Below are 20,549 nucleotides of genomic sequence, written 5' to 3'. Positions count from 1 at the left end.
ATTTCGAAATAGCTTCCTCCATCAGAAATCACAAAAAAATCGAAGAAAAACATTGATGTGAATCTATTCGACAACTAATTCATAGCAATGATATAACGTTTTAAGTGTAAGTATCATCTGGCGAATATTTTCTTCAGAAACAAAAATACTTTCAAATTATTATTGAACTGCTTCGATCCATAATTTGTTCAGTAATTTTCATTTTTTTGTTCAAAGAAAGGAATTAATATACATATTAAAAAAACTAATTCGAGAACTGAATACTACGAGTATTTAATCATTCTATTAATAATACATCATAAAATTTCATTTCACTAATCACATGGCTTGATAGTCGACTTGATGCACTGCTTCTTATCAACACATTTATTGGAAGCTTCATCTAAAACTTTTCCTCCTGCGCAATAGCATCCTGGTGTACAAACTAAAGGACAAATCAGGTTCTCTGTTACGTATCTACAGGTGGTTGAACAGTTCGATCCACAATCGTTGAATGCAAAACCAGGCCTTAGACAATTTTCTGCAAAAAAAAGTATGACGAAGTAGAATTAAAACTCATTTGGCTCGTTCCAGAATCGCATCTTTTCAATCTGTTACGTCAATACCGTCCAATCAGAGCGTAGATCAACGTCTATCTACGAATCAGAGCAAAGTCTGCTCGCTCTCTTTCCTCCGAGATGTAATTCTGGAACTCTACTAATGTGAACATCAGAAATATGTTGATCAGAGCAGTGAGGAGTTTTGACTCTCATTCTTGACATTATCAAAAAATATTTAAATCTGATTAGGGCCTCTGTAAGTATCTCAGATCATTGTTTATAGGTTCAATACTGACCTAAAGTCCGACTTCAGAGTTAACGTAACAAAAAGGGTGAACAGGAAAGCCGTTGCTGAAGAAAAAGAGCTCGTGTGGGCACAGAAAATAAATTACCACATCAAAAGCCAAGTAAAAATTTATCACTCACACTTCCGCTGTAATTTAGAAACTCTTGAATGGCCAGAGGTGAGCGATGCCGAAAAACACAGAAAAAGGATACAGAAAGAATTCATTTGTCAGCGCTGTTACATTCAGGCTTGAATTTTTTCGTGCCATATGAATTTGCGGAATGTGGGGGACTATGTTGGTCATCGTTTAATACTCTCAGAAAAAAAAAAAAAAATACGAAAAACCCCATGGTTTAGAGAACATATTTTTCAACTCGATGGAATTTCTTGTGGTTTTTGCCAAACATTTCTTTCATCAATAATTTCCAACAAAAAATGTGTGAATATAATGGTTAATATGAGTCCCTTCCTCAGTCTCTCGTCTATAGATATACAGGGTGAGTCGTACAAACATTTTAATAGTAGATTCTTGATTTAAAAAAAAACACTTTTTTCTTCGCCATTTTCAGCTCGGTGCAAAAGATACACGCTGTTGAAAAACCATTAAAAATGTTGAAGATCCACAGATGTGTAGTGTCACAGATTTAACTAGTTATTCTGAAGGTAACTTTGTTTTTACAGGGGTGGCACAGCTCATTACGAAAACTTGAAAGCTTAAAATTGCTACATCTTTTTATCAGGGCCGAATTGGAAGAAATGTTATTGGAAAAAAGTGTTTCTTTTGACCTCAAGAATCTATTGTTGGAATTTTTGTACGAGTCAAAGACTCACCCTGATTCTGCTAACCTACAGAGCCGCTGTTCAGGCCCATTCTGTATATCTCCTGCTTCGAAAGCAAATAATTGAGTTTAGCTTCATCCACCTGAAGATGCTTCTGTGTTGGTGAAACACTTTCGTGGTTAAATAATGTTGGTGAGAAATGAGAATTGTGTGATTTAGTTTGTATAGGTTAATTATGGATTTTCTGATTTTCATCAAGTATCACCCCCACCAATTCAACAAAAAATTATTCAGCTGGGACTCAATTGTACCAAATTAAATGAATTTATTATCTTCGATCGATGACATTTCCTTGTTTCTGCATCTATATCTATGAAAATGACTTTTCCATCGCTGGATAAAGCGAAAAAAACAGAGGGTATTGAATTGTAATCTATTTGATTCGATTTGGATGTACATCACATATCAAAAAGAAAAATCTATCCTGATATGTTGGTGCCCAGAAACCCCAGCTCGTGAAAAATTCTCCTGGGTCTGTGTAAACGTCTTATCGATTGAAACTCGGCTAGCAAACAGCCTGCAGCCATGTGCACGCCAATCTGAGGGTATAAACTCATTTTACACCCCGTCACCTGCTGAGCACGGTGGCTGCTGTCGAATTTGCTACCCCCGAGAAAAATACCCCTCGATCGCTGATAGACATGCGATTGTTGATTCATCCGCATAAAGGTGTGATTGAAATTTAGTGGGTGTACATATACAGGGTGAGGATGAACCAACTAAATATCTTCAATCCATGAAAAACAATATTCGAGGCGTGTACAATAACATCTGATGACATATCCTTAAATTTCCACTCATACCAAGTATAATGGAAAGTAGCAGGCCAGTGATTCCATCTTTTCGAATAGACTTGCCCTCGAAAACATCCTAAAAACTGAGGTCAAACCTCTAGTCTTCACTACAGTGACTCTATCAAACACAGTGGCGACAATTGTGGTCTCGTTTTTTATCGTTTTAGCAAGAATATGGCGGATTTGGTCACGTGACGTTACGTGAGCCAATCCGTATTCCGAATTAGAGATCATAGCATTGAAATATGTGCTTCTAAGCCGCCATATTCTTGCTAAATTTCCAATTGTCGCTACTGTGTTTGATAGAGTCACTGTAGTCTTCACTATCGATGAGTTGAAAGGTTACCACACTTCCTCGTATGTAAGAGGATGTATTGATATCTAGTTAGCCTAGACCAGTTACCAAAGCAACGAACAATAACTCATTAGAAGTGTCAGTGTGAAGTTTGAGGTCAAAAAAGTAAACCCGTGTTAAGCAATAAATTAAAAGATGTCCACCGAAATTGTGAAAATCGAAAAATTGGAGTATCGAGCCATCATCAAATACCTGTATTTAAAAGGGTTAAGAGGTAAGCATATTTACGAAGATATGCTTAATACCCTTGGTGATCAATGTCCTTCGTATGCGACCGTGAAAAATTGGACTGCAAGCTTCAAAAGAGGTAAATTTTCCATTGAAGATGATGACGGATCGGGAAGGCCAGTTTCTGTGTCAGTCTCCGAAAATATCGATGCAGTTCATGACATGATTTTATCAGACGTTCGAATTGGGCTAAAACGGATATCTGAAGCACTGAATATTTCATACGAACGCGTTCATCATGTAGTTCACGTCAATTTGGACATGAGAAAAATTGCTGCAAAATGGATCCTCAAATGTTTGAATGTTGACCAAAAGCGTGCAAGGGTTGAAGCATCGCTTTCGATCTATGCTCGATTTGAAAACGATGTAGACTTACTTCTTAAACCGAATTGTTACTATGGATGAGACTTGGGTACATTTCAACGATCCAGAAACAAAGCAACAATTGATGGAATGCGACACTCTGGTTCTCCAAGACCTAAGAAGTTTCGTGTCCAAAAATCTGCTGGAAAAGTTCTTTCTTCAGTTTTTTGGGATTGCCGTGGAGTAATCATGATTGATTTTTTGGATAAGGGTAGAACAATAACCGGAGATTACTATTCGACATTACTGACCGGTCTACGGAAAAAAATTTAAGAGAAAAGACGCAGAAAGCTATCCAAAGGTGTTTTGTTTTGGAGGACAACGCCCCTGCACACAAATTTCATGTTGCCATGGAAAAAAATTCGTGATTTAGGGTTTGAATTACTAGAACACCCATTTATTCACTAGATTTGGCTCCATCCGACTATCATCTCTTTCCTCAGCTGAAAAAAGTTTAAAAGGTCGTAAATTTTCTTCCAACGAGGAGGTAATAGAAGCTATGGAGGTCTGGTTTGCAGAGCAAGAAGAAACATTTTTTTTGAAAGGTCTAGAGACGTTGCAGGTTTGCTGTAATAAATGGAAGAGGAGAATATGTTGAGTAATAAAATATTTTGACATTAAAATTTTGTTTGGTTCTATAGTAGGCTAAGAATTTTTCAATATATCCTCGTAACCGGTGCTATCCTTACTTTTGTCAAACTGACTAAAACCATAAGCTAAGTTTCCATAAGGAATCGGCATCGAAAAAAATTCAATACTCACTACATCTGGAAATAGGAATGCAAGGACCATCAGGCTTCTTTGTACGTACATATCCTTCATCGCATTCACATCCTTTGTTGCAGACTAAGAAATTGCAAGAAGGAGGTCTTGGATCAGAGCAAGTAGGGGTAGGGCAAGCGTTCACACAATCCGTAGGATGCTCATTTATTGGACACTCTATCGGATTACCTGAAAGAAAAAAGTTTCACTATTTTTTCAAATGATAAAAATGTCGATTCAGAGAAATTACCATAGCTTCCACATATTGTGAGGGCAACCAGGAATGAAATGATCATCGAAAACATATTTTCTTACTAGCGTTTGATAACGTCTGAACTCATGATTATATAGAAGATTTAAGATTGCGGAAAGAACATTTATTCAAATATTTAGCGATAACTGGCATTCAGACATTGCAATTGTTTATTTATTCCGACACATATATTAGTTTGCATGTAAATTGGTACTATTTGTGTCCAAGATAAGAGGATGTGGCGCAAAAAAAAACAAATAATACTTTAACAAGCTCCTTTTCCACGAATAAAATATAACATTCGGAAAACTTTTCAGTTATATTCCTGTTATGCAACCTTGACCGAAAATTGGCACCTATCAATATGATCATGTCTAATGGATTAATAGGTGATGCACTTGAGCAAGCAAAATTTTGACCATGTTTATTTTGGATGTCGAGCAAACTTTATGAGGTAATTTCGTTTCTGATCCTTCTGAAGAAACGATCTTGTGAGAAGTGACGATAGCTCAAAAACCACTCTGTAGATATGGTTGAAATACTAAATAGCAATTCTTTCTGATGAATTCATCAGTACTGGGTGTTTTGCTTTCAATGTCACTCAATATATTTCAGTCTATGAGCTCATCAGTAATCCTCAAGTTATTTCTGTGAAAATACAAATTCATTTTCATGAATGAAAATGTGAGTCCTACTTCCATTATGTGAAACTAAAATTCGAGAAATACGAATATAACGTGTAGGAGTCCTCATCGATATTTCCCACGGCCTCATTTTAGACGAAAATCCACGACTTTATTATTATTGGTCTTGAAAATAGATCATTTATTCATGCCCATCAGAATCAATACAATTTTAGTTCTAGTTTTCCGAATGATTCATTTATTATGCACGATGTGAATAAAATTAGCTGAATCTCGGGAATCAATGAGACTATTTCTCAATATTTTCGGTATTCTAAAAATATATTCGGAGATTAATGTAAAATTTTTGGGTCAATACAGGGTAGTCTTTGACTACTACAAATATTTTAACAGTAGATACTTGAGATGACCATTACATACCATAAAATTACCAAAGAACCCAACTCTTGAAACTAAGTTGGACTCTGTCTAATGAATATTTAATCGTTTCGTAAAATAAAAGTATTCCTCATGTTTTCTCGTATGCACCATTTTCGAGTAATTTGATGTTCAAGAATAAAAAATATCTGCGATATTCGGAAAATGCGTGGTATTTTGGCTGAATGGAACTCTGTTCAGAAGACCCACAGATGTGTAGTGTCATAGATTTAACCTGTTATTTTGATGGGAATTCCACATATACCTACACTAATATTTTGTAGCCGACTACTTTATATCTAAGAATCAAATGTATTAAAAGAATTACCAATTTATATGCCTCAAACACATAAATATCATGTTTCTTACGAGCACAATGGACGTCAATATTTTCGTGCAGGTAAAACCACTGGTTTCAGCAACTAATGCATAAAAATTCCGAATCTGAATAATCAGCAGCGTCTTTCACATTCACAAGAAACTGAGGGCAGAAGAAATATGGAGAAATTTTCCAGTTGGTTAATTTCATATGCGTAACATTTTCTGAGATATACTCCAATGAGAATACCTGGTATTGCAGTTTCTTTTGCTCCATCCCTACGATGAATATTAAAAGAACCATTGCTGTGCACTTCACCTGACTAGACTTAAAGCAGAAAACTTCGACTTTGAGCGTATCAAGAGACTCCTTCTAATTGTATCTCCTCGCACGTTTTTCTCTCAAAGTGGAAGGTTTTGCATGAACAAAATGGATGCATATTCATGAGTTTTTGATATGTCGATAATTCATTTAGAGCTGGAGGAATCCTAAAGTTAGTGTGCGGTTATTGATAATCATCGAGTTTCAGATATTCCCTGAAATGGAGCAAAATGCTGCAGAATGTCTTCCTCAAATGAGTGGGTTTCTTGTATTCAGATTATTTGATGTGCTCATGATCTGAAAGAATTTCGAAATTCAAATTTCCTTGCAATTATAGAGCAGGTAAAATTTTCTACAAAATGTATACAGGGCAAGTCTTTGACTCGTTCATAAATTTGAACTTTAGGTCAAAAGAAACACTTTTTTTATACCATTTTTTTCCAATCGGTTCTGATAAAAAGGTATAGCCATTTTCAATTTTCATAGTGAGCTGTGCCACCCCTGGAAAAACCTATTTACCTCAAGAATAACTAGTTAAATCTGTGACACTACACATCTGAGTATTCACCCAAAATACCCAATTTTTCAAATTTCACAGATACTTTTTCATTTTTAAACAAGAAATTACTCGAAAACGGTGCATTATACGAGAAACTGTGAAGAATATTTTTATTTTACAAAACGTTCAAATATCCATCAGATAGCGATATTCATTGCATCCGACTTAGATTCAAGAGAAGGGTTCTTTAAATTTTTGGTATTTTTATGGTGGGTACATAATGGTCATAATGAGAAAACTGGAAGACGTGGCTGATATCTTGTATTTGAAAAAGATTAATCAAATACATGGAAAACTATATTCTGAAATTTCTTTCATTCAATAAAACCCTTTGTGAGATAGAACTGAAAATTAAATTTTTTATAGTTTTTCAACAACCTGTATCTTTTAAGCCGAGCCGATTAAGGAAAAATGGTATAGAAAAAAATTGTTTCTTTTGACCTCAAGAATCTACTTAGATTAGAATATTTGTCCGAGTCAAAGACTCACCCTGTATACCGAATATACGAATTTTTACTCATCCTGTATTTATCGCTCAGTAGACACAGTCGAACATCCGTTACAAGTGAATAAACCTGAAAGGACCTCAAGGCATCCGAAACCATCCGAATCCACGAACATTTCATGCTACAAATCACCCCCTTCCCGTCAAATCCGAATTAGCCAAAAGTCCTGATAACGTCCCCTATATTTACTAGGTCCCCGATCCCTGAAGATATCCAGGAAATTATGTTTTATTTCGCATGTCGGCAGAGCTAAATACTGTCAGGTGACCTGATCAATATTATCAGGTTGGTTCGTTGAACTCAATTTCGTCAGATGGATTAAATGGTTTACGCGTCTTTTTCAAGAAACCCCGCGAAATTGATGGGGGTGGTTAGTGGAAAGTGCCAAAACGCAGTGGCGGATGCTGAGTCGGGGACGTCGCTGGGGGGTAGGCGGTTTCCTAGGGCGCCAAGCTCAGAAATTATCCAACGTGATTCTGGCTACATGTGGTCCTGTATGATTTTGTAGAAAAAGTTGATTGGTGTAACTGAATATTATGTATGCTATTCCTTTCACTCAAGGTCCCAGTTCAGCTGTTCTCTGCACCAAGCCAGTCGATCACTCCTAGAGTGATAGACGTAGGAAAAACGAAGGACCATATGATCACTTTGTGAATGTGGTTGAAAAATCTTTGTGATAAATTCATTAATACTGGGTGTTCTGTTTTCTATGTCACTTACTTTACTATAGGCACTATTCTATTTCATTCGAATGTGTCTATTCTGAAGGAATAAATAGAGTATTATTTCACAGCACAATCAATCTACAGGGAGATACTTTGACTTGTACAAATATTTCCACTGTAGATTCCTGTGGTCGAAAGAAACACTTTTTTCCTATAAAAATTTTTCCCAATCAACTGCGCAAAAGAATTAACGCACATTCTGAAAATCACAATTTTAATGAAAGTTAACTCTACATTGACTTTATAACTTATTTTTTATGTTCTCTCGGGAAGGTTTTGAACGAAACAAGACACATTAAATGGAAGAAAAATTCAGGATTTCACCGAATCTTATGTGAAAGAAGAGAAATGAACAATTTTCAAAATACCGAAATGCTGATAAGTGATTTAATACTAGGTATTTCCACCCCTTGCGCTAATTACAGCTCGGCAACGACGGTTCATACTCAAAATGAGTGATCTTAAAATGTTCTGATCTAATCCTTCCCAGATTTCTCAGAGTTGGAATCCTAAGTCATTAAGAGTAGCTGGATGATTTTCTGAACTTCTCAGCCTTCTATTGAGGTACTCCCAAACCTGCTCAATCGGATTGAGATCTGGACTTCTTGCTGGCCATTCCATTCGAGAGACTTCAACCTCTTCAAGGTACTCCTGAACGATGCGCGCACGATGGGGTCTGGCATTATCGTCTATAAAAATGAAATTTTCACCAATGTATGGGGCAAATGGCACTACATGCTCTTCAAGAATGTTCCTTATATACTTATCAGCATTCATAGCTCCATTATCAACGACCACTAGGTCAGTGCGAGCAGTCAAAGATATTCCACCCCATACCAAAGATTATAGATCTATAATCTTTGCCCCATACCATAATCGATCCCCCCCCGAAACCAGTAGTATTCAGGAAATTGCACTGAGCATATCTTTCATGTGGACGTCTGTATACAAGGGAACGTCGATCACAATGGTAGAGGCAGAATCTAGACTCATCTGTGGAGAGAACTCTTTCCCAATCGGCCTCTTGCCAATGGATATGCTCTCTCGCAAAATCCAAACGCGCCCTTCGATGGGCTGGGTTGAGAGCTAAGCCTCTTGCCGCGACACGAGGCCTTAAATCATATTCTCTGAGGCGATTTCTTATTGTCTGAGTGCTAATTTGCACCTCATGAGTTTGCTCAAGCTGAATTTGAAGTAGGCGAGCGGTTGCAAACCGTTGTCTCAACGAAGAAACTCTCAAGTAATTTAGGGTGAGCGCTATGACTCCGTATTTTTCAAACATTGTTCTACTTTTCATTGGAAATGGACTCACTTTGGACAAATACTTTATTCATATATCAATATCTCGTTGTGCAAAATACATAGAAGCATGGAGAGTAGAAAATTAAGCTAACTTAGACATTTTACTTTCCATTGGTATTCGACAATCATAAAAAATAAAAATTTCAAGGCAAATATATCTAGAAAAGAATCAAAGCAATCAAGATTCATAAGAAGGCTAAGCTTATTTCTTTTCCTCTGCCGACCACCCAGACGAGACGCCCCTGTTGAAACGCGAAATCCTGTTTTTGGGCGAGATGAAACTGCAATATACTCCATTTCCCGAGCTCTGATTGATTTGAACGGAGATCGTTTTAGGTGATCAGGGATTCGATGAAAGATGCGGGTACAAGTACACAGTTTTCCACTTGGGTCTAACTTTTAGTAATATACAAGTAGTGGTTATTTCCCGATTCTTATAAGAAACAGCTCTTCAGAAAACCAAACCAGGTGTTCAAAAATTGCTCCCAGAAGTGATTCTTTTCGTGAAGAAACATGCTTTGGATAACACTTATCTTTAGTGTTATTTCATTGATTTCGAAATACATGAAAGTTACAAATTCGAATTTAATGAGTTTAACCATTTCTTCCTCATGATAAGAGGGGTTGATGAGAAAACCCAACAATGACCATGTCTAGAGCATCACATTTCATTCACAAAAGTAGGATAGGACTAGACTCTCATAGTTCAATCTGGTGAAGTGAACGCTGAAACTGAAACCTATATGTACGGACTTTCTTCTTGGAAATTTAATCACTTACACGTGGAAAATCCCACTGCAACCATTTTCCTGGAAAATTTCATACAAAGAATGCGGGGTTCATACGGATCTCCCTTTGTTTGGAACGTACCTAATGAATGTACGGTATGAAACTCCGCGAATTCCATAGGACAGATGTGGAAAATGCAAAAGAAGCTTTATGGGAAATTAAATTATGTCTGCCTGCATGTTTCCACCGCACTTTGGGGAGTCGTTTGTTACTAGGTTAAGAACACTTGAGCAGTGAAGCCGAGAGTGTTTTGACCCTGAGCGGTTGATTCCCACAATTTTTTCGCTGGACCGAAAAGAAAACACACAGCATAAATTTTCAGGAGAGATTTCGAAAAAGATCACTTCATTTTCTTCATTTCTTGAAACGACAATTTATCGTGTACGCTCTAAGTTTATTTTGAACGAAACTGGTCCTTTAGGCAAACATTTGTCCTGCATGTTACTGAAGCTATCTTTAATCGGTAAATTTGAACAGAATATTCTATCTCTTTCTGTTCCTCGACCCTTCAAGTTATTTCCCTACAGACAGTCGAAAAAATGAATTTTCGTTTGATAATTCAATAATTTATTCAGAGAACAAATAGGTGGTACACTGATCAACAATTGATAGGGACACTTATAAATTGCTTGACTTTTGTTAAGTTATCTGGAACATCAGTCATACCTATACTAGATTCACATTTATTTTAGCAGTCGGTTGGCCATGAAATAATTTTCTCAAGTTTTTGTAACTAGAACGGAGTAAGGTTGGCACTCCGCTCATTCTAATAGTTATACCCTGATATTCTACAATACGTCAGACGGTACATATTCAATGTAAGAGAATTTATATAATGTTTCATCTGAATCTAAACGACTTATATTTCAGCTGAATATTTCCACAATAAGAAAGATTGTGAATGAAGAGGATGACAAAGAGTTTCCTTTTATTGGGAGACCCAAAAAAGTGGTGGCATTTGAGAATTTAATGTTTGAGTGAATTAATGCGAAATGTTTCCTACAGGATTTTCGATGAATGTCATCGTAGAATAAGTTCCCGATAATTGATTTTTCTATTTTTCATTTGACTGGTCCTATACATTGTAAATGTCTTAAGGTACCTAATTATTATCATTATACATCAATGTATTAAGATGAACACCCACAAATACGCGCCAGTTGTCCTGTTATTTGTTTATTCATGTGAAATTTTTGTTCAAAGGTGAAGTTCATCTTGACTTGAAACTTCCTTGAATTTCTTTTACCTACATTGATGCAAGATGATTTTTGTTGAAGAATTCAACATTCTTGTAATTATCTGTTAATTCCTTCGGGAGATACCCATTCCCAACCACTGCATCATGCATTTCATCTTCGGGTTAATATTTATGAAATCTACAACTGATGTAACGTATTCAAACTTTAGCCAAAGAAGATAACGAACATTAACTCTCCTCAAGCTAGTGCATATTATGATATTATACTGATCTCTTGTATTTTCCATGCAAATAACTGGATTTGGTATGCCTTCAATCAGTTTGTATAAACTTCAATTATGTTCGTCACATATTTTCTGAAAAGATTCGACATTGTGGTAAAATACGTAATAACAGATACTTTTACGTAGAACGGGCAACATAGCGTTGATTTAAAACCCAAAAATGTTTTGACAAGCGTCATAACCCCACATTTTCGTAATATACAGAGTGAAAGTGTCAAATTTCCATGGCCAACCGAGCGCTAAAATAAAAGTGAATGGAGTATATGTTCTTTCAATAGGAAACACTGGGATGACTTGAATTGTTTTCATCATCGTTGCTAAACATGTTTTTTTCGATTTGAATCGACAATAATTAAGGAAATGGAACTGTTCAAAATGAAAATGTGCCATTGCTCCGCCCACAAAAAAATATCAATTTCCTCCAATTTACAAACACGTATTCTCTTTCAGATTGTTCGAGAGCCATTCCGAGCTGCTGTCACTCTTCGAGAAGTTCAAAGGGCTGAAGACAAAAGAGGAACAGGCGAACAGTCAAGAACTAATAGAACACGCGAATAACGTCATGAACACCTTGGACGAGGGCATCAAAGGACTCGATAACTTGGACGTCCTTCTGGAATATCTACATCAAGTTGGGGCGTCCCATAGGAAGATACCAGGCTTCAAGGCGGAATATTTCTGGGTAAGAAACGTACTGATACGTGTGAAAAGGTCAACAGATGTCACGATTTTATATGCTGAAATTCTGATTCGCCATTCGTTTTATTTTCCATCACGTTTTTTTATTGAACTGTTGGTCGAAAGTTGATGAAGACAATGTTATAATTTTCATTTTCTCTTCAGAAGAAGCCCAATTTTTCTTGCAATTTGTAGGTATATTCAATATACAGAGTGAGTCTTTGATTCGTACAAATGATTTAATTGTAGATTCTTGAGGTCAAGATACAGGGTGAGTATCAAAGTATAAGTTATTTCATATGATAACAACTGATATTTATCAATAATTCTGTCTGGGTCCTCCAAATGGAAATTAAACAGCCTCCCAAACTTTCTGTACAGAATTGATATTATTTGCATCCCAAAGGCTCTCCATCCCTCCATGAAATATCTTATCGATCTAGCCGCCCTGGTTGTATAATAGCTGTTACTCCCAATCATTTTATGCATTATCATATTTTCGGGAAGCTGTTCATGATACCGGGGTTTTATCAGATGAATGAGATTCGGAATTTTATTATGCTATTATTAGCCTTCATTCAATTCGGAATAGCTTTCATTCCAAATATAGAAGGTTTCTGAAGAGTTCCTTCTACTTTATCATGGAAAGTTTTATTCGGCATCCGTTCCTACCTTTTATTTTACTGCTCAGAGAGAACTTTGTTTTGGTAATAATTCGATGTCAAAGAATCCAATAGCACCTCGAAAATAGGCCTCATTCAATAAGAAAAGGTGAAATGTTAGAAGCGTTTTGAAAATTTCAAGTTATCCAACAGAAACGTGTTGATCCATGGGCCAGAGACGTTCTATATTAGCTCATTCATCTTCTGTCCAACGTAAAATTTTGATAAGGGTTAAATTATCTCTCCTTTAAGCCTCACTGTATACCTGTTGCCTGTATTGATCTCTGAATGAATTTGTAGGAGACAAACAATCATAATTATTTGCTTAATAAGTTATCGAAATCCTCTGGTCATTTAATATTTATGTAGATTATAATTTATGAGAAGAGAATTCTCAAGTGACTTAGGAAACATAACACAAGAGTGGAATACAATAATTTATCCATCAAGTGGAAAGAATCGTTTTTTTATGAGCAAATAATTAATAAGCTTTGTGATCAAATGAAAGGTACTTGCATCTCAGGCAGTACCCTATGAATGTCAGAATGACTTGACAGTGACTTTTCACATTTTCTTACTAGATGGCGCTTGAGTACTACTCTATAATACTCAGAAGCTACCAGTATTCGATTAGGGTCCGTTAATTCCAAGCGTTTTTCCATCTGACGAGGTTAAATGAGACCGAAACCATGGTCAGCATCTGCTCTTCTTCGGTTGAACGCTCTCCATTTATTTGTCCCGACGATGGCAAATTGGCTGGTTCAATTCAGATTGTAACACTTGTTGATCAGTGGATGGTATGCACCTGAATTAATTCTTATTTATTTGTTTATTTATTTACCCCTAAAGCGTGAAATTTTCTCGCACCTACTAAGCTTTATTTTCAAAATGTGGAACGCCTACATATCCCACAAGCAAGATGTTTTCCTATACTCAATGCATAGGGGTTTATATCGATTTTCTTTCAGCTCCTTCCAGTCTATCCCCCTTTCTGTGCAAACTATCCATATTCAATTTGGCTTGTATATAATATGACGCCATAATCTCCACGTATACTATAACGTGAAAACGCCATTTGAGCTTCGAGGATAAACGTGACTATATTGTCGCCCAACAAGCGAAATACGGGCAAGTTTTTTCTAGTTTCATATATGCCACGTGTCGTTTATTACACTGTTATGGTTCCTTTGAAGTGTATGTAGTTCAGTTGATTTTCCTCTTGTTTATTCCCATTTTCCGCCAGTTCATCATTAGCAAACTATGTTAACACAGCCAGGATGTAGGATAGATCGAGGTTTATTGAATATGGGGGCAGAAGTTTGATCAACTCGAATTTCTCGTTAGAACTGCGAGTAGAACTCAAATTGGTCATGTTCCAGTGGTGTCTTGGTATTTATTCTTTCGATTTTGGTATAAGATCCTTGATTTTTCTAATTTTATGAGGAATAATTAGGATAACAATTGAATGACTTGTCGTTCCATAAGTGCATGCTAGTCATGAATCAGCGAAGGAATTCCCAGAAACAGGCTGAAACATATATACACAAACTGTAGACAGGTTTCGGGATTATTGTCCCTCATCTGTACAGTGTAGTGTTACGCATCTCAACCGGAGGATGGTGACCTTGAGCGAGAAAGGGGGCCCGCCATGAGGGATATTTTTCAATCCTCATCACTAAGTCCCATCAAGACTGAACCCAGCCTCACTTACTCTGTAGAATTCTACACCTATCAATGACTTCCAAACAATTCTACATGACCTGCAGTCAACGAAAGTATTAGTACTATGTTATAAAAGCTTATATTTATTGATATATTATATACAATATTGATTGTATGTAAATGAAGTGCTTGTGAGTATAGTCATCAAAATGCATTCCTTTATTAATATCTTTTGAGGACTATATTTTGTGATCTCGCCAGCGATATTGATCCAATCAACATTTGAGAGTGACTTCCTGTTTGCAACTCCGTATGTGGAGCTCAGTATGAAATATGATGTAGAATGAATTTTAACTGCAGTGAAATAATTTCAATCGATAAAACTGAATGTATTGTTTGATGGTGAATACGGACGTTTTTGATGGGAGACCCAAATTAACGAATGCACTAACATTGATGCATCATCCAAAATTCATATCCATTTCTGAATTCGCTATTGTAAAACCTTTGAAAGCCGCATTCGTGCACTGTAAATCACTGTTAATCCTCGATATTGATATTTGCATAAAAATAAAAATCGATACAGATTATGTGGGTTCATCTAAGCCGATTATGGTTAATTGTAATGCTGTGAAATTTACAAGGATTAAAATAATAAATAGATTACAGGAAATTGAGGGAATTTGGAACATTATCGAAATTATTCATCATAACGTGTGATTTTTAAAATGAGAAATTCGAATAACTGAGACTTCCTTTAGCAGATCCTGTTGTTATAATGAATAATTGTTACCTATATGGTTCTGACAGTTCAATTTTAGGTAGGTACAGTAATTTCATTCGGTAACCAAAGCAAAGTTTTGTCCGACTGAACATCCAGAACGAATGGTCGCTCTGTTTCAATTATAATTAATATAGGTCCAGAGTCGATCCGGAGAACTGATTAAACTCAGATGTCATTAGTGCCTGTACTCTAATTTTCAAGGACGAAGTACAGAAACTACCGGAGAATTTAATTATAGGTATAAGTCGAAGGGAACTGTATATTGATCATAGGAGAGCTTTCATATTGTACCACAATGTTGATTGTCCTTTCTGGATATGAAGCGCCTTTTATATTAAGTATGGAGTTCTCTTAAATACGAGGATGTATTGATATTAAGTTAGCTTAGACCAGTTCCATGCATAAAAAAATATTGCGTTACCATAGCAACGAACAAATAACTCATTAGATGTGTCAGTGTGGAGTTTGAGGTCAAAAAGTAAACCAGAGTTACGCAATAAATTGAAAGAAAGAAGATGTCCACCGAAATTGTGAAAATCGAAAAATTGGAGTATCGAGACATCATCAAGTACGTGTGTTTAAAAGGGTTAAGAGGTGAGCAGATTTACGAAGATATGCTTAATACCCTTGGTGATCAATGTCCTTCGTATGCGACCGTGAAAAATTGGACTGCAAGCTTCAAAAGAGGTGAATTTTCCATTGAAGATGATCACCGATCGGGAAGGCCAGTTTCTGTGTCAATCCCCAAAAATATCGATGCAGTTCATGACATGATTTTATTAGACCGTCGAACTGGGCTAAAACGAATATCTGAAGCACTGAATATTTCATACGAACGCGTTCATCCATATAGTTCACGTCAATTTGGACATGAGAAAAATTGCTGCAAAATGGATCCTCAAATGTTTGAATGTTGACCAAAAGCGTGTAAGGGTAGAAGCATCGCGTTCGATCTATGCTCGATTTAAAAAGGATGTAGACTTCTTAAACCGAATAGTTACTATGGATGAGACTTGGGTACATTTCTACGATTCAGAAACAAAGCAACAATCGAGGGAATGGCGACATTTTGGTTCTCCAACACCTAAGAAGTTTCGTGTCCAAAAATCTGCTGGAAAAGTTCTTGCTTCAGTTTATTCGGATTGCCATTTATGAATCAAGATTGATTTTTTGGATAAGGGAAGAACAATAACCGGAGATTACTATTCGACATTACTGACCAAGCTACGGGAAAAAATAAAGAGAAAAGACGCGGAAAGCTATCCAAAGATGTTTTGTTTTTGCAGGACAACGCCCCTGCACACAAATCTCATGTTGCCATGCAAAAAATTCGTGATTAAGGTTTTGAATTACTAGAACACCCCCCTTATTCACCAGATTTGGCTCTATCCGACTCTTTCCCCAACTGAGAAAATGTTTAAAAGGTCGTAAATTTTTTTCCAACGAGGAGATAATAAAAGCTGTGGAGGCTGGTTTGCAGAGCAAGAAGAAACATTTTTTTTTGAAAGGTCTAGGGACATTGCAGGTTCCCTGTAATTAATGTATCCAATTAAGAGAAGAATATGTTGAGTAATAAAATATTTTGACATTGAAATTTTGTTTGGTTCTACAGTAGGCTGAGAATTTTTCAATATACTCTCGTATGACGACCACTCGAAAGTTTTCATGAGCTTTGGTCTGCTCTGTCCTCTTTCTCCCTTAGGAATTCATTTGAATTGAATGGGCAAAATGTACGAAATGGGGTTGATAATCCCCTAATCGTCCTAATCCCTGAATTCCTGATGGATACGAAACTCTGAAAACGTTGGTCAGTTTGTCTATAGGGATCCTACTTCAACACATTGCTGGATCCTCCTTAAACGAAAACTAATCCAATTTATGTGGATATTACCGTGGATGAATGGAGGAGTGGTACTTGATAAGCCACTTACGTCGCATCGTTAATGATAGTTATTCAGTACAAGTTACTTCGATGGGATAGTAATTAAATTAATTACTCATAATGAATGTCAGCAAATGATTACTACTTCGCTCTAGTCCATAACTCCAATATGGCAGAAATTGAGAATCGCATATTATCTAACCGATGCATATTATGAATCCGAAGACGTCAATTGGATTTGACGAATCAAGTATGAGATATCGCAGATTGAAAATTGCAATTTTTGAAAAAATGCCATTTCCAAGATGGAAATCTTAACGAACGGAGATAGGCTCTCGAAATTGCTTGCAATAGATGAAGCGTATTCGAAAACCTATATTTTCATACCAAACTTAAACATATCTGATACTGTTTAGGAGAAAATAAATTTTTTTGTTTTTCAATTTTTCATTTTCGAGTTGACTTCGAAGAGCTCTCTGGAGTGCAATTCTCTATTGAATCATCAATTGTTTGGTTTTCTAGAATCTTCAAAACAAGTTCTATGCACTCCATATCCTAGGACAGTAATAGAACACCCTGATTTTCAGACAGAGTAGCAAAAAGGTCATTTTAGGGGGGTCTTACCCCTTGCTCATTTTTGACCCAAAAAATCGAGATTTTCAAAATGGAGTTTTTGTGCTAGGATGGAAGCCTAGGACACGCTGATTATATAACCGGAAATCCCAATTGGATCAGACGAATATAACAGGAGATATCGCAGATTGAAATTTGCAATTTTTGAAAAAATGCCATTTCGGAGATGAAAATCTAAACGAAGGGAGATAGGCTTCTGGAAATGGTTGCAATAGATTCAGCGTATTCGAAAACCTATATTTTCATACCAAACTTAAACATATCTGATACTGTTTAGGAGAAAATAAATTTTTTTGTTTTTCAACTTTTCATTTTCGAGTTGACTTCGAAGAGCTCTCTGGAGTGCAATTCTCTACTGAATCATCAATTGTTTGGTTTTCTAGAATCTTCAAAACAAATTCTATGCACTCCATATCCTAGGACAGTAATAGAACACCCTGATTTTCAGACAGAGTATCAAAAAGGTCATTTTAGGGGGGTCTTACCCCTTGCTCATTTTTGACCCAAAAAATCGAGATTTTCAAAATGGAGTTTTTGTGCTAGGATGGAAGCCTAGGACACGCTGATTATATAACCGGAAATCCCAATTAGATCAGACGAATATAACAGGAGATATCGCAGATTGAAATTTGCAATTTTTGAAAAAATGCCATTTCGGAGATGGAAATCTAAACGAAGGGAGATAGGCTTCTGGAAATGGTTGCAATAGATTCAGCGTATTCGAAAACCTATATTTTCATACCAAACTTAAATATATCTGATACTGTTTAGGAGAAAATAAATTTTTTTGTTTTTCAACTTTTCATTTTCGAGTTGACTTCGAAGAGCTCTCTGGAGTGCAATTCTCTATTGAATCATCAATTGTTTGGTTTTCTAGAATCTTCAAAACAAATTCTATGCACTCCATATCTTGGGACAGTAATAGAACACCCTGATTTTCAGACAGAGTAGCAAAAAGGTCATTTTAGGGGGGTCTTACCCCTTGCTCATTTTTGACCCAAAAAATCGAGATTTTCAAAATGGAGTTTTTGTGCTAGGATGGAAGCCTAGGACACGCTGATTATATAACTGGAAATCCCAATTGGATCAGACGAATATAACAGGAGATATCGCAGATTGAAATTTGCAATTTTTGAAAAAATGCCATTTCGGAGATGAAAATCTAAACGAAGGGAGATAGGCTTCTGGAAATGGTTGCAATAGATTCAGCGTATTCGAAAACCTATATTTTCATACCAAACTTAAACATATCTGATACTGTTTAGGAGAAAATAAATTTTTTTGTTTTTCAACTTTTCATTTTCGAGTTGACTTCGAAGAGCTCTCTGGAGTGCAATTCTCTATTGAATCATCAATTGTTTAGTTTTCTAGAATCTTCAAAACAAATTCTATGCACTCCATATCTTAGGACAGTAATAGAACACCCTGATTTTCAGACAGAGTAGCAAAAAGGTCATTTTAGGGGGGTCTTACCCCTTGCTCATTTTTGACCCAAAAAATCGAGATTTTCAAAATGGAGTTTTTGTGCTAGGATGGAAGCCTAGGACACGCTGATTATATAACCGGAAATCCCAATTGGATCAGACGAATATAACAGGAGATATCGCAGATTGAAATTTGCAATTTTTGAAAAAATGCCATTTCGGAGATGAAAATCTAAACGAAGGGAGATAGGCTTCTGGAAATGTTTGCAATAGATTCAGCGTATTCGAAAACCTATATTTTCATACCAAACTTAAACATATCTGATACTGTTTAATAGAAAATAATTTTTTTTTGTTTTTCAACTTTTCATTTTCGAGTTGACTTCGAAGAGCTCTCTGGAGCGCAATTCTCTATTGAATCATCAATTGTTTGGTTTTCTAGAATCTTCAAAACAAATTCTATGCACTCCATATCCTAGGACAGTAATAGAACACCCTGATTTTCAGACAGAGTAGCAAAAAGGTCATTTTAGGGGGGTCTTACCCCTTGCTCATTTTTGACCCAAAAAATCGAGATTTTCAAAATGGAGTTTTTGTGCTAGGATGGAAGCCTAGGCAACGCTGATTTCATAACCGGAAATCCCAATTGGATCAGACGAATATAACAGGAGATATCGCAGATTGAAATTTGCAATTTTTGAAAAAATGCCATTTCGGAGATGAAAATCTAAACGAAGGGAGATAGGCTTCTGGAAATGGTTGCAATAGATTCAGCGTATTCGAAAACCTATATTTTCATACCAAACTTAAACATATCTGATACTGTTTAGGAGAAAATATTTTTTTTGTTTTTCAACTTTTCATTTTCGAGTTGACTTCGAAGAGCTCTGTGGAGCGCAATTCTCTATTGAATCATCAATTGTTTGGTTTTCTAGAATCTTCAAAACAAATTCTATGCACTCCATATCCTAGGACAGTAATAGAACACCCTGATTTTCAGACAGAGTAGCAAAAAGGTCATTTTAGGGGGGTCTTACCCCTTGCTCATTTTTGACCCAAAAAATCGAGATTTTCGAAATGGAGTTTTTGTGCTAGGATGGAAGCCTAGGACACGCTGATTATATAACCGGAAATCCCAATTGGATCAGACGAATATAACAGGAGATATCGCAGATTGAAATTTGCAATTTTTGAAAAAATGCCATTTCGGAGATGAAAATCTAAACGAAGGGAGATAGGCTTCTGGAAATGTTTGCAATAGATTCAGCGTATTCGAAAACCTATATTTTCATACCAAACTTAAACATATCTGATACTGTTTAGGAGAAAATAATTTTTTT

General features: G+C 36.2%; 2 protein-coding genes across 3 annotated transcripts in view; one reads left to right on the top strand and one right to left on the bottom strand.

Annotated features, from left to right (window-relative positions):
• The window catches only part of LOC123309817 (neuroglobin-like), a 45,525-nt gene that overhangs the window by 22,594 nt on the left and 2,382 nt on the right, over positions 1-20,549 (top strand). For both annotated transcript variants that reach the window (XM_044893092.1, XM_044893093.1), the window contains exon 3: positions 11,935-12,166. In XM_044893092.1, the coding sequence (XP_044749027.1) occupies positions 11,935-12,166 (232 nt within the window). The remainder of the gene's footprint in view (positions 1-11,934; positions 12,167-20,549) is intronic.
• Positions 249-4,576, bottom strand: LOC123309819 (von Willebrand factor-like). Its single transcript, XM_044893095.1, has 3 exons — positions 4,418-4,576; positions 4,168-4,356; positions 249-520 (listed from the first exon to the last, which is right to left on the bottom strand). Exons 1-3 carry the CDS (start codon positions 4,470-4,472, stop codon positions 315-317), a joined length of 450 nt encoding a protein of 149 aa, XP_044749030.1. The 5' UTR covers positions 4,473-4,576; the 3' UTR covers positions 249-314.

Source organism: Coccinella septempunctata, chromosome 3 (genome assembly GCF_907165205.1).
Source record: "Coccinella septempunctata chromosome 3, icCocSept1.1, whole genome shotgun sequence".
Classification (NCBI taxonomy): Eukaryota; Metazoa; Arthropoda; class Insecta; order Coleoptera; family Coccinellidae; genus Coccinella; species Coccinella septempunctata.
The sequence above is the reverse complement of the archived record's forward strand: the minus strand, read 5'-3'. Positions and strand labels throughout refer to the sequence as shown.